Source organism: Colius striatus, chromosome 16 (genome assembly GCF_028858725.1).
Source record: "Colius striatus isolate bColStr4 chromosome 16, bColStr4.1.hap1, whole genome shotgun sequence".
Lineage (NCBI taxonomy): Eukaryota > Metazoa > Chordata > Aves > Coliiformes > Coliidae > Colius > Colius striatus.
Window position 1 is genome coordinate 16,559,868 of NC_084774.1, and position 15,427 is coordinate 16,575,294.

Below are 15,427 nucleotides of genomic sequence, written 5' to 3' on the forward strand. Positions count from 1 at the left end.
CACAGTTAATTAACACCTGAGTGCACCTATGAGTTATAAAATCTAAATCTCATGCATGTCAAGGACAAACATCTTAAACTGTGGTAAGTACTTGTTGTTTAAACAAAGCATTCTGTAGTACGTTAGCTACCTTCAGTTCAAATTAACTTGCTTTTTTTTCTTCCCCCAAATCAATTCCTGCATAGCACTGAGTCTATAAAATACACTGAGTGTATTTTTCTTCAGTTTTGAAAACGAAAGAGTATTTTTTCACTTCTACTCCAGTCAAGCATTCTAATCAAAGGTTTATATTTTTTACCTCTGGACTTTGACTAGTAAATTTTGGTCAAAATGAGTATTTCCCAAAAGTACTGAGATTCTGAAAGCAAGGAGGCCGTAACTTACATGTTTTCTATTATCAATGCAATTTGGTTGTTGAGAAAAGCTGCAAGAAAAACACATGTGCCCCATTTCCTTCCATCTTCAGGCTAAAAACCTTCTGCATGCTGTGTTCCGGGCCATTAGTGTTTACACCAAGTTCTACCTTCTGTGGCAAAGCCTGTAGGCCTCCTCCTAACTTTAATCTGCTATCGCTGGCTTCCTGTTTTGTACAGCATTTACACTGTAATTCAAATGAAAGCATTCTGTGATTTCACGAGTGATATTGTCAGTTTAACGGCATTTTTATTACTACACCTACTTTTAATGTTTCTGCAAAAAATCAACAAGAGAAAAACAGCATCCCTTTTCAAAATATCCATCAGGTAAAAAGAGTCTGCTTCCCTTTCTCTAACAGGACTGCTGTAGTGAATTAGTATTCTGTCAGAGCAGGGTGATGTTTTCCCAGAATGTCTTTCTACTACACCGTGAGCTCACAGCTCATTCTCTGACCTTATGTAAGCGGTTATAATTCCATGGACTGCATCCAGCACTGGTGCATGCAGCGGTGTAAGGCTATAGTCTCTCAAATGGCCTTAAAATGATCCGCACGTGAATTACTGCCAAAGGAGGCGGCACTACCCCTCTCCTAGCACTATCCTTGCCACAGACCTTTATGCCTTCTCTCATGCCGGCAGTAGCTCTTGGGTGTTGCACACTGAGCCAATCAGGGAGCAAATCTGACTAAAAAAGGACCTTTTGTTTATTTGCCTTCCGGTTAATTTTCAGCTGGATCAGCTGATCAGTTCCTGATTCCTGTTCACCACAGTGTCACAAAGGAGGTGGTGAAAACAGGCAGCAATGTAGAAAGGGTAAAAAGGGTAGCTCACACATAAATTTGACTCAAGTCCAACCATAAAGCCACAGTCCAAGCTACGTATGGGACCAAATTTTTCCCAGTTACATGAATTCAGCCCTACGGATATAAAATATGTGCCTTACAATAACCATCCTGAATACATGATACCCAGGGAGACTGTAAATGGCAAAGTTATGTATTATGACAAAGGTATATATCTTGTGCTAATATGATATCTAACTGGTCCATCTCATCAAGACCTTTAGTTTATCGAATGCAGACCTCCCTTACTCTTAGTATTCAGTGGAGAAGAACACACAGATCTTCTCACAAATGCATATTAGGTTACTCATGTCCCCTGGTATTAAAACAACAATATATATTTTCTATCTGTCCAAAATTACAAGTGCAGAGAATGAAAACCAGAAATTACATCTCTCTTCAAATACATTTGGAGCACCGAGTGTCAAAGAAGTAGCTGGTGCAGCATCACATTTTATTATGTCTTGCCCCTTTCCGTACACTAACTAGCACAGGGAGCAGGCCTCAGCTGAACCTATCACTTAAGCACGATCCGAACTTAAGCATGTGAATCAAACCTTTTAAGCACATGTTGCATTTGAAGGCTGTCAGATGATAGAGTGCTGAGCTATTGACAGCCCCTATGTCCCAAAATCAAGATCTACATCTTCAAAATTACCGAGGTGCATGGGAGAAAACAAAGAATAGAACTAGAGAAGAGCTGACGGATGGATGCCTGCTGGACAGCATATATTTCACAAAACATTTTTTCTCTGATCTCCAAATCTCTGTTCCATAAGGGAGATTCTTTTTTCAGCTCTAGTTATGAAAACCACACAAGTTTAGAAGTGGCTGCATAATTCTAGTCTCCAACTCTTTGTTACCTTATTTATACATATTGTTTGTGCTGACACAAAGTTAGGTGGCTTTTCCTGTAACTTGTACTGATGGTTGAAAATAGCACACATGCAGTTAGGAAGAAGTTATTTATAAACAAAAGCAGTGACTATCACTCGTGTTACTTTTTCTTCATGTATTTAGAGAAAAATATACAAAAAGCAACTTTTGCCTGGTTGTGTTAACTCAGAGCAAATACTTATTTGCACTACAATCTGCAAAACTTCCAGTAGCCTCTCTTAGTGCTCCCCCAGAATACTAAATGTCATAAGAATGTTAATTTGTCAGGAAAAAAAATGTAAATAATTGCAAACTGATAAATGGTCTCACATGAAAAAAAGAAATCACTTGGAACAACTCAATTGACTATTTAATCTAAATCTGACAGATTTCCAATAGATAAAATAAAAAAGTGCATCTGCAAATTCATTTCCACCCTGCCCACCCACCCCCCACCCCCGGCCTCCCCAGAAAAAAAAAGTCCTACTTGAAGCATATTGAGGTGTGATGAATTGTCTTTTCCTCACCTTCGGTTTTGGTGTTTTAGATAGAAGTCCCTAAGCCTGCTGTCAAGACAATGTTTCTCTGTTGTTGACTTTAGAGGGTAAAACACATAACATTATATGTCTGAAATAACAGAAATGCTTTCTGCACATTACTTAAAGCCAAAACTGCTTAAAATACCCTGAATTAAGCAAGATCTTTTGATTAATTAAACCAAAAATCTTCTCTCAGTTTAAGAGCCCAATGAGAACCCTTAATTACATAATCAAAAAATATGCCAGGAAAGAGCATCATGAAAATCTAATTACATACTTTTTAGTACATGATTAGTTTTAAGTAGGTGGATATGATTGAGGAAGAGCAAAAGAGGGGAAATATGAAAAAAGAGATGAATCAGGCAGTGAAAAGAAGTATCAGAGAAATGAGTAATAAATACAACCTCCTCCTGGAGTGTCTTCAAAAACTGGAGGTCTTGATTTGATTATGGAATGTATGAAATAAGACATGCTTTGTCCTCAATGGTATGCATTTAGGATTTGACACAAAGCTCACTGAACCCTATGAAAAGGAAATAGGCTGCATTTCCAATATATTCCAGGAATATGTTCAAAAAGTTTTGTCCATCTCACCTGACCTTATGATGGAAATAACTGTCTGTTCTCATTGTGCTGTCCCTCTGCTAAGTGGGACTGTGGTGTAACATTTTACAAAACGCTGTGTGCAGGTCTCATGATACAGTTTACAGTATCTGACTCTTTCTTCTCAGATCCTGAATGCTTTATTTCATGGAATTGTGTTAACCTTCTGTTTTGCTCCGGGATGATAGGGTTATCAAATAAGCTGGGGCATGGGGAAACCAAAGAGAAGCACAAGCTTCAGGCATTGCCATACCCTCATACCTTCAGATGTTTTGAACAACACCACAGTTAAAATCAGAGTTGCTGACTGGAAACTTTTGTGGCATCGTGGAGGCCCCTTTAAGTGGGCTCTGTAAGTCAGAGACAGGAACTATGAATTCCTGAATTCCAGTTTTGCACATATTGATACTGTGTTCTTGGGCAGCCGCTTCAGCTGTCTCTATCACAGTTTCCTCATTTTCAAATGGACACAATAATACTTACCTCCTTCTGCCACACACTGTGAGTCTAATTAAGTGCTTTCAGAGTTTAACTGAATGTGTGTACAATATTATCCTCTAATCAAAGAGAATTCCACCCAACCCTGCCTAGCAATTCTGTTTCTTTGTTCTCCATGCTCACACTAAGCCTCTATTTGTTCCAAGTCACTCGGCAGTCAAGTTAACTGAACACTTTTATTCTAAAATTATTTTTATGCTGATGTTAAAAAAGGAAATGCAAATGCTCTGCTGGCAGTCTACATTCCTGGAGAGTGAGAACCTGAGAAATTATTTCTGCAAAGCTCACTACAAACTACCTCTATATATCTTGCTTGAATATAAATCATTTGTAGAAATCAAAGAGATTAATTCTTAGCTAGAATAAATCAGCAGTGGCTTTAGTGAAATCAGTAAGCTGCAATGAATTATATAGGGGTAGGTGAAAGGTAATTCATGTCCACTACACACAGGCCAGAATCTGATTTCAATTACACTGATGAAAATCTCTATTAACTACATTATTTTGACTGAAGTTTCTAGAATTACTCTGCATATCTACAGATACAAGGATGGGTTTTAAATTAGCTACTGTAATTGTATAAACAGTTCCTGGAGTCGGGGTTTATTCTCTGCTTAGTAGCAGTCATAAAAGCAAGTAGCATTTAAAAACCTATATGGAAACAGCACACAGAACATCACGGTACCACTGAACAAATCCCTGACACACATACATCTTTAATGTATTGCAGAAACCCATTACTGACGTCTCTAAAAGGCTATACTAGAACTGCTATAGGTACAGAGAAGGACAATAATGATGGTCAACCATGTAAAATTACTTCAATATGAGAGTCAAACAGATTACAGCATTTTAACTTGATGTCGAGCCCACTGAGGGGAAATATACTGCAAAATCTTAAATGATGAACAAAGTATGGACAATGTTTAAGCTCTGTTTCTTGCAATACTAAAGTTAAGGTACAAGCAAGGAAATTATCAGGTCTGAAGCAAAAGCAAATACTTTTTTTTTCATACAGTACGATGTTAAATGTGGGACCATTTTCTAAAAGATGCTGGAAAAGTCAAATGCTTAAATGTGTACAAAAGGCTTTGGGAGCATTCATTAGGAAATAGGCCTATTGGTGACTATAGAATACAGTAGTCCAGATACAACCTGTAGTTCAGGAAATCTTTAAACTGCCTTGAGCCAAGTATGTCATATTGGTCAGTGCAATGGAACTGAGACGGTAAATTTAGAGGGCCCCATGGACATCATGTACCTCATCCAGAAACAGTAAAACTGTTATCATGCAAGCAATAGATCTGTGATGATCTGCCTTCCTGCAGCACTTACTAGCCCATACACAGCTCCACACAAAGCTCACCCCCAGCTTTAAGCTTCTTTTAAATTCAGCTTGCCATATATGGGCTATTCAAGATCCATATTCACCAAGAGATCCAGACAAACCTGCTTGTACACTAACATACAGGAACCTATAATTCATTGACTCTTTTACACAACAATGACATACACACAAAGACCCAGTGGAGACCAATACACCACAGTAATGTTCAGATACCTTGTCTTTTAGATGTACACTGTACCCACCATTCTTTATTGTCCACACACTTTTCACCACAGAGAGGTTCAATAAACTGTGAAATTGCAGTGTACCAAATTCCACAGAAAAGCTATATAAACATTTTCATAAATCAAAGCATATGAGGCTGCAGTTTATCTAGCACCACAAAAAATAAATAAATGTATGGGATTGGTTCATATAAATTGTGTATACAATGTGTGCACAGATAAAGGGTCATGGAGAATGTGTCATGCACTTGAACATCTGCCTTTGTCATCAAGTCACTTTGATACTAAGCATGAGTGGCAATTTTTTGATAGGCAGAAATAGGGATTTGATTCAGAATTTCCTAAAGTTAGAAGAAAGAACACTAGTCAACTCCAGTAAACTTCAGAACAGTTTGTTTTTGGGAAGCTTGATGAACAGATATTCCTTTCAGAAAGAAATAATAATGGTTAAATAAGCATTTTTTAAAAACCCACCAAAAACAGTGGGGAAGAGGCAAGTCAGTTTATCAAATCTTCCTTGCTGAGGATAAAGGGTATATCCATGTAAATTAACAAATTCTTCAGTAACTATGAATTTCAAAATCTTATTGTATAGCAAATAGGGTCCCAATCACATCCTACACAACTTTCTGGGAGCTTTCCTAAAGCCTTCAGCAGGCCAACAGTGAATAACCTTATCTCCTACAAAAACGTAATTGATGATTATTTTCTTTTGTATTGTGATATCATGTAGAGACCTTACTGCCTTGGTGCTACTGTGGTAGACAATGTACAAATATAACAGCTCCAAACAACTTACAAGCACATGTAAATTAATTACATCTTCACGAAAGATGGTGAATTTCGTGGTAATTGATATGTCAGCCTCCTGATAATTGACTCCCTGACTGTTTTACAAAGTAGCAGCATTTTTTGTTTGCTTTTGAAGTCCTCACTTGAAAAAAAAAATATTGGCAGTAAAAACTATCTTCAAAACTGAACTGTAGTTGTAAACTACTTCCTTTAAAAAACAATTTTAAAAAAGAAAAAAAAAAGCAAAAGGAACACAAACTAGAAGGAAAATATAATCAGTTGAAGGTTCATTTAGTTAACGCACAATATGCCTTTATAAAAACAAGAGCTTGCTAACTAATTACAGACTTTTGTCTTTAAAATGAAAAGCCATGTTAGCAACTATAAAACATCCACTCTAAAGCAAGGATTGTGTGTACATCTAATTTGGACTTTACCAAAATGAATTTTCTGACAGCTAAAAGAAAATAATTTCTAAAACGAATGTACCATCTCCTTTAAATTTTAACATAAACTTGTTTTCTTAACATTTTAATCTCTCCAGTCACAATTAGCAACCTTTTAAAAATCCTTGCATAGCAATGGATCTAATGCTGACAATAAAGTTCACACACAATGTCAACAAAAAGGCATGAACGTCACAGTATTTCAGGCATTGCTCAGATAACCTCCTCTTGATTCTATGATGGTCTCCTGTCTCAGCATTTGCTATGGAAATTAAATTATTGAAGACTTTTGAGGCAAATACAGGAGACAGTTGACAAATTAACAACTTTAAAACTAACAACTTTCTCATTCAGCCACAGGGTGGGGGCGTAGCTTTGGGGAAGCTGACTTTTCCTAACAGAGTGTATTGTTATTTAAACAGTTAGGAGAGTCTTGTCACTTACAGAAAAAAACCCACATGTGATGATTTTCAAAGACAGTAACTGGAAACACGCTGAGTAAATAAACGAAAATGCTGTAGTGACTTTTGGAAGGAAGCAAAAGGTTAAATGTAAACAACTTGAAAGAAAAACAGTGAATTTAGTCTAATCTGACCTTCTGAAGACCTTGCTTCCCAGCCTCTTGTCTCAGGCCTGGGCTGTGGTGCTCTTCCATCTTGCTCCTCAGTAGAGCTGAGATCTGCATAAACCCAGAATTACCCCTTGTTATTCCCTTTGAACCCCTACATTTAGAGAGACAAGAGCTTTCCCACATTTTTCTTCCCATTTTGAGCAATCACATTTCAGACTGACAGAGTGAAGGAAACATTTCTCATCGATGAAGTTGCAGAAAGTGGTATTACAACATATTTCAAGAGTCATGTTTTTGAAGGTGCAAGTTGCACGCTTTGACCGAAAGCCACACCATAAGGAGATGTGGCAAAGTAATTTATTAGTGTTACTTGATAAAGGCAATTTCCACACCTAGGACTGAAAGTGTCTTAGATATTTTCTTTATACTACAGATCTGCAGCCTGTTGCATTTATATCTTGACCAAGGAGCTGCTTTTTCATTGTGTAATATGATATCCATGAAGCCTTCCAGATGATAATTGTGTATGTTAGACTGCCATCACTTTCTCCTGAACAGAAAACAACCATAATGAAGACCAATCACCACAGAAAAAAGTCACTGTTAAGGTAAACTATCCAAAGAGGTATTTTGTTTTAGCCTGAGGAAGATGGAGATTTATTACATTATTTGTGTTAGTATTTAAGGTAATAGGTTTGAGAAGGTTCTCTATCCCTTATGCCACTTAAGAATTCACATTATTCATGTTTTAAAATTTTCCTCTTGAAATTATTTTTTTCTTAATTCAAAATAAAAAAAAAAAAGTATTTGCAGTCTGACAAAAGCCTGGCAGTTTTCTTCTGCTGTAGTGAAAACATTTGGGAGAATCCCCAGTGATACGAACCAAGTTAACTTTTTGGAAGTCAGTAGGAGCAGCACTGAACTGCAGGACTCAATCTATTTTTGTGTGCAATTTGCCCTGTTTACCTCTGCCCTTATGCCTTGCACTCACTTCACACAAGCAATCACAGCTCCATATCTTTTGATCACAGCAGTGAAACGTTTCTGTTTGTTGTACATATTCTCAGTTGGTATGTAAATATGTGATAGCTTATTTCTGCATGTTTGTGTAAACTCTGGTGTGTTTCTGTTCCATGTTCAAATCTTGTTTGTGTGCTCACTCCTCAGCACTGGTGCAGGGGAGAGGAGTCCATAGATTTGGGTGCTCTCTCTGCACATACAAGTGGCCGAAGCGTGTGTATGAGTCCAGTGTCTGGGTGTGCTGTGAGAGCGTGGTGTGTATCAGCGTGGTGTGTATCAGCGTGGTGTGAGGGTGAAAGCGCATGGCGGGTGAAATGTACGGGAATGGGGGATGTGCGTGCAGGGTACGAGGTGTGCATGTGTGAGCGGGGGGTGTGTAGTGCAAGAGTTTGTGTGTGTGATGAGAGAGTGCGGGTGTGTGACGGGGTGATGGTCGGGAGGAGGGTGAAGGGGGGGATGTGAGGTGTGCGTGGGGTGAGGAGAAGAGGGAGCGCGGGTGCGAGGAGTGTGGGGGAGGGAGGTGAGGCGAAGAGGGAGCGCTGGTGTGCGGTTCGCTTGTAGGTGTGAGGGCCGTGGGGAGGGTGAGCTCGCGTTCCCGCCGTGCCGCCTCGGCACCCCCGCCCGCGCTCTCGCCTCGCCGCCCCGCCAGGCTGCTGCCCGCCGCCGGCCCGGCCAGGCCCCCGGGGGCCGGGCTCCGCCGCCTTCGCCCTCCCCGTCCCGCCTTCCCCACCCGCCTCTCGCTCACCCCCCCGCCTCCCCGCTGCCGGGGCTTCCCTTCCCTTTTCATTCAGCGCTGCCTCACCGCCGAGCGCTCGCCGCGCCGCTGTCCCGGCATGTCCCGCAGCCGGGCTCCCCTCAGCGACCGGCCGCTGTAGCGCCTCCGACCCGCGGGCGAGGCAGGGCCGAGGGGGCGGCAAGCGGAGCCGTTGCCCAGGCGCGCCGGACACCGCGCGGTCATGGGGGGCTCCTGAGGCGGCCGAGCAGAGCGGCGGGGAAGCGGAACGCCTGGTCCCGCGGCCGCCACCATGGAGGCGCCGCAGCCGCCGCCGCCCGGCGCCCCCAGCGCCGCGGAGCCCGCCGGCTGCCCCAAGGACACCGACCGCCAGCTGCGCCTCCGCCTCTGCGTCCTCAACGAGATCCTCAGCACCGAGCGGGACTACGTGGGGACCCTCCGCTTCCTGCAGTCGGTGAGCGGCGGCGAGGGAAGCCCTCGAGGGGATACTGAAGGGGCGCGGAGGGGGCTGGGCGGGAGGCCCGGCGCGGGATGGAGCGGGGCGGCCCCTCCGCGGGCGGGCCGGGGGCTGCGGGCGCGTCCGGCCGTGTGGCAACGCTGGGCAGAACTTGTGGGAAGTGCCCGCGGCCAGGCCCGCTGCGCCGAGGGGGAGTTTCTTCTCGAGAGGCTGAGGCGGGGGTGTGCGAGGGGCCGGCGTGGGTCCGCCGTGGGCAGAGCGCGACCGGCAGCAACCGCCTCCTCTCCGGGGAGGGAAAGCGCTGCCGCCGGAGGCTGGAAGTGGCGGATCTCGCAGCATCCCGGCGCTACCTCGCAGCAGGGTGACAGGGACGGGGCCAGAAATGAATCTGCTTTTCAGAATGCTTCACCGCTTTTGTTGTTGTTTAGAAGTTGCTGTAACACCCCCTTGGAATCTTTACCGTTACTGCCTGCTATTTGTAAATAAATATTACATATATTTGGTTTAATGGTAAACATAAATGTGTGATTGGGCTGAATGCGCGTCTGTGCATGTGGAGACAATTATACCTGCCTCTGAAATTATCCACGGACTAGTTCAGAAGTAAAACTCCATCTGGGTATTTCCTTTTCTTAGGCTCTAGATGTGGAATTCATCAGCATAACTCCACACTCCTGCAAGTAACTAAAAGAGCCTGCACTAAAAGTTACTAGCTAACAGATATGCCATAAAAAGGGAAGAAGAATAAACTATTTGATCACACAGAGATCAAGAATCAAAGCAAGGGAAGTCTCTGCAGAGATTTCTAAATGATTGGACAGGGCAGAAATTCTTTCTGGCGTTTTGCTAGATAAGTACTAAACCCTGATTTCACCTAAATGGGCTTAGAGCCTGGATCCTTTTTTACTTGTCTTTCTGGCAAGGTTTTTGTTTGTTTGCATTTTAAAATCAGTTTGTCTTTAGTGTTTTTCACATCCAGCCATGTGGCAAAGTGTCTAGCATCAAAGATAAATGAAGAGGATGTGGTTGCTTTATGAACTAGTCTCTACTTAAATCCTCCTTTTCTCTGTCAAATAGTTGAACTCAGAGTCTTTAATTTCAGAAAGCTTCCAATTGAAGTGCTAGTTTGCTTCCTTTAGAACCAGTATTCTGTCTTGGGGTGAGGAGATTCTTGAAACAGATTCAAGTTACAGAACTGCCCCACCCTACAGATAAAACAAAACAAAACAAAAAACCCTCAGAAAACTCCTCTGTCCTAAGTACTGAATTTGGGATTTTGTCAGCGGCAGGCTGGAATGCGGATTCAAGCTGTATATATTTTTAGTTTCAGTTCTTACAGCTAAATATGTTCACAGTGTTAACTGTTGGCATTCTCATATATATTAAAAACAAAACAAGTAATTTATTTATCTTTATTAACTTGGCAGTTTTCATGAGAGCAGTAGTGGGTAGTATGCCTCAGGTATTGGCAGGGGAAGATACAGCCAGAATATACTTGGATATGGTCTCAGGATGGCACTGCAGACAGAGCCCTTCACAGTCACTTCGTTACTAGCTACTAGGCGTAGATTTGTGGTAGGATTATCTTGGGGGATTGATTCTGATAGTTCAGCTTTACACCCCTCCCCCCCCCCCCTCCCCTCCCAGCGTTTGTGTTTTAGTAATTATGTTTGAATAAAGCATTGATGGATAGGATCTATCTCTAGCCCTTGGTTTAGAGCAGCATTCAAACCTAGGCTTAACTTTAAGCATGTGTTGGATGTTCATGTGTTGTCCTAAATGACAGTTTCTTCAGTCATTGACCTAGTTCTTATGGGCTGAATCTCTGTACAGCTGCATTCAGATAGTTGAGTGATGTTAGCTCCAAAGAAAGGAGAATGAGAATCTGCTGCAGCATATGAGGGTAAAAAGAGCAGTAGTGGAGTGAAATTTTTTAAAATGAAATTTGGAGTGAGGAATATTTACTACATACACTTGGTGGATGGCTACAACTTAATACCTTCTAGCAAGATATCACAAAGGCAAGAATTCTGCCCTGCCTCCCACGTTGGACAGCTGACATGATGTGCAAGGATAACATTGTCTATAGAGTCACTAGAATTACAGTCATAGGGCAAAAGTTTTGCCTTATGACACTAAGAAAAGTAATGCTGTAGTACTGGCACCTTGTATTCTCAAATCTCCTTGGGCCTCTCAAATCAAGTCCACTTTACTCTCATTAATCTGTTTTTCTGAGTACTTTGATGTTACTGCATAGGAACTACTGCTCCTGCCCCATCGGTCTTTTTCTTACCATGTCATGTTCTGTGGGAGTAGCACTTACCCAGTGCAAAATAAATGTGAACTATTACACTCCCTGGGCACCTTATTAACACTCAAACGTGGCTGGGTGATACCAGTTTGGGGGTTTTTTTTAATAGGGTGATTTGTACTGATATGTTGCAGAAACAATTTTGGCTATAGTAGAGAAAAGACTGCAGTTCAGGACAGCTGCAATTCACAGATCTTATGGAAACTTGTTCCTGTCAAACATTAGATGAGAGATATGCAAGGTACATGTTTCTTTGCTTAAGAAACTTTAATAGCTTTGATAACTAAAGGAAGGCTAAATCTCATATCTTTCTATTGTTAGAATGAGTTTTCCCTAAGAAGGACGGGGCAGTTGTGCTTTAGAAAAAGGTTAGGTGAGGGAATTTGTGCTCTTTGTTAAATATTTGCTATTGAAGCCCTAGTCCTCGTTAAGTATTCTCAATAAACAATGTTTTATAAAGCAAACAACTAAATTCTATGGGTTTATTCAGAGCCACTGAGGTTGATTGCTAGCAGCAGCTTCCTGTGATCCCTAGTAATGTAAAAGAAGCTCTAAAGTATTTAATACTGTGGATTTGCAAATAAATCAAAGTAACTTTAATTTATTGAGAGTATTTTGGTCCTTTTTAGAAGACTAATATGTTACTGTGTTAAAAGAAAGTTCTTTTTTCTTTTATTTTTTTTGTGTATGCTTAGAAACCTTTTCCTGTTAAGCTGCAGAGAAAGCAGGTTCACTATAAACATAAGGACTCCTTATTTGCTTTGCCTAAAAGATTGTCGTCTTTATTTTGCTTCCATAGCTTAATAAAGTGGGTATCACTAAAGTTATAAAACATGGGATTTCTCTTTTCTTACAACAAAAATTTAGTCACCATGAAGAACATTTTGCTTTGAATTTTGTACTCATTTAGTAAAAATGTTCCAGAAGTTTATCCGTTTAAAGAAATTTACTCTCTAGAATCTATTTCATACCTCAAGTAGTTCTGACAAATGGAGTTATATCTGCCAATTTGACTTAGATGTCATTTGTCACTACAGATAAATTAGGCTATCCAAACTGTTAGGTTTCATACATATAGTTAATTTTTCACTGTGTATGCTGTTTGTAAGATTTTTATTCCACTGAGTTTTGGACATGAGAAGGCATTCCTAGGCAGTTTTGCTCCTGTTTAGTTTCTGGTACTCCAGTTGACAGGTCACATTACAGTATTATGTATCAGAACTGTGGAGAGAATGTAACCCAGTAGCTTTTCTCTGTGGTTTGTTCCAGATCACATGATGAGATGATCAATTCCAAGGGATATGGCTATTTTTTTTAACAGAACCTGAATTTTATATTAAATGGTAGCACAATACAGATAAGTTAGTCATGTGCATATCATCTTGATAGTCTTACTTTTCCTAAATTAAGCATCAAAATGCGGAGTTACCATGCTGAGAGAGGGCAAACTCTTTTCTACCAGCTCACAGCTGATGATCTGAAGGTAATGATTTAATTGGGAATATGCACATACTGTATTGTATCCTGTGTTATTTGCCATTTTGTTAGGCAGGTATGGTGTTGCAAAGTATGGAATCCTCCTCAAAGAAATGCTGTGTAAGTCAGAAATATTAATGGATAATACCATAGTTCTGTAGCTATCTTACTAAATTTACTAATAAGTTGGCTCATGGCATAGCCAAATCTTTTAAGCAGCAGGGAGAACTACAGGGAATGGATGAAAACTTAGTGCTGCCAATGTCATTAAAGTACTGCTGATCAAATAAGAAGTGGAAAATTGTCAGAAGCTAATGCAACTTTGCTAAAAGTTGCTGATGGAGTAAGATAAACTTCAAAGAGATAAAGGCAAATAATTCTACTGTACGTCTCTAGTGAGATCATAAACCATAAGGATTTTCAGTCTCCAGACTTCAAGATTCAATTAATCCTTTGCCTCCCTTTGACCTCTTTTAGCTCTCTGCAATGCATACAGAAATGTTTACATGATCTTGCAAATATTTCTTTTCTGTGTGACCAGATTAAACCAGATGATAATTTAGTTTGAGTGGCCAGTTAGGCAAATGCCAAAGCATTTGCCTGGTGGCATGCAGTCTTGCACATAAATATGGCTGACAGCAGAGTCTCTGGGAACTGAGGTGCAATGTCTGCATGTTGCAGCCTTCAAAGTTTCCTTGTTCTGCAGGTATCTGTTCTTGTCAGTGTCATCAATCTGTATGGAAATGTCACAAACAACTCGTTGAGAAAATGAAGGCTGTGGTTTGTTTAAGTGCTGCATGGTCATTCCACAGAATCCCAGTCAAGGGTATGATACTAATATTGCAGTAAATAAAGACCAGCTTTCAAGTAAGGAGACACAGGAACCCTGAGTAGTTCCAAACATACCCATTGACCATCGTTCTAAAAATAGATTTAGTAGTGGGTACACAACAGCTAGATGTCAGTATTTAAAGGTTTGATTTACTAGTTTGTAGATATAATAACATGAATTACATGTGAAAGTGTAGTAACAAAAATGATCCAAGACACTAGATTGCAAAGGTTGGTATTTTTGTTTGCCTACATGTTTTTTCCCCCCATCCTATAATTTCACTGGATACTTGGCTCTAACATGCAGCTCCCACAACTTAGTTAGGTAATTGCAAGTATATAAAGCCAAATTGTTCTCCACATTGTAGATAAATATGTCTCTTTCATGTGTCCAAAGACAAACCACTAACTTGTACATTTTAATGGCAGAACAACAGTCTGTATCATTAGCTTATATGTTCTGTGCAGGCATGACAACAATTTGAAAGTTGGACTGTCCTAATCAGACAGGTATCACATTGGATAACTAGTTATACCAGGATGCTTTTCAGGTTGTAGTATTATGCCATCCTTTATTTTTATATGAAGACTAGAAGTTTTTTCCATCTTATCAATCGTATAAATGTGTTACGTTAGGGTGCATGCCATCAGATAAATTCAACCACATCCTACAGACTCAAAATGTTTATGTTATGCTCCCTTGTCTTGCTTGCTATATATCTGTAATTGATCTAATATCTCTGGATTTCGCACTCCACCCATCTTGAAATACGATAAGCATCACAGGCCTTTTTGGGTTTTTTTTTTTTTCTCTTCATATTTCACAATCTTGTTTGCATCCAAGATTAAGGCTCTGGTGCTCAGAGTAGAAAACAGACCATTTGTCTGAGCGGTGAGGTGTGGTTTCCTGTCCTACCCTGTTCTCTGCCTGTTTCACCCTCAGTAGATACAGATAAACTGTGCTTCTGGAAGGTGAACCATATGGTTTGGGTAATGTTGCTCCTTTATTATGAGACAGCTAAAAGAGCAATCGGGGAGAGGGAGGAGATGAAAAAGGAAATTCTTGTTTGGAAGTGAAATTAGCATTACTGTTCTGTTGTTTCAGTCAGCTGGTCACATGGATCCACCTGTAGCCAGTTTTAAAGATTGTGAATGATCAAGACTTTCTACTGTTGAGTCTCAACAACCTGGGATGTTTTCTTTAAAGCCTGGTTCCTAACATTGTGTAAATAGAGGAAGATTGCAGCTTTCATTTTAAATTGCACATTTGTAGCCTTTCTGTTTGAAGATATAACATTAGCAAAATATAAATGCTCATGAGCTTTTTAGGAGCTTGTGCTATGACTCCTGAATATTTGGGGCTGGCAATTCTGCTAGTAGAGTGTCTTATTCTAAGTGTAGTGCAAAATTAGCTGTTAAAGGTGGTAATGCAAGCAGATTAACA

At 40.5% G+C, this 15,427-nt stretch overlaps 1 protein-coding gene across 2 annotated transcripts in view; it reads left to right on the top strand.

Annotated features, from left to right (window-relative positions):
* The first annotated feature begins 8,977 nt into the window (after positions 1 to 8,977).
* PREX1 (phosphatidylinositol-3,4,5-trisphosphate dependent Rac exchange factor 1) overlaps positions 8,978 to 15,427 on the top strand; it is a 149,071-nt gene continuing 142,621 nt past the window's right edge. For both annotated transcript variants that reach the window (XM_062008779.1, XM_062008780.1), the window contains exon 1: positions 8,978 to 9,362. In XM_062008779.1, coding sequence (XP_061864763.1) covers positions 9,201 to 9,362 — 162 coding nt within the window. In that variant the 5' untranslated portion in view covers positions 8,978 to 9,200. The remainder of the gene's footprint in view (positions 9,363 to 15,427) is intronic.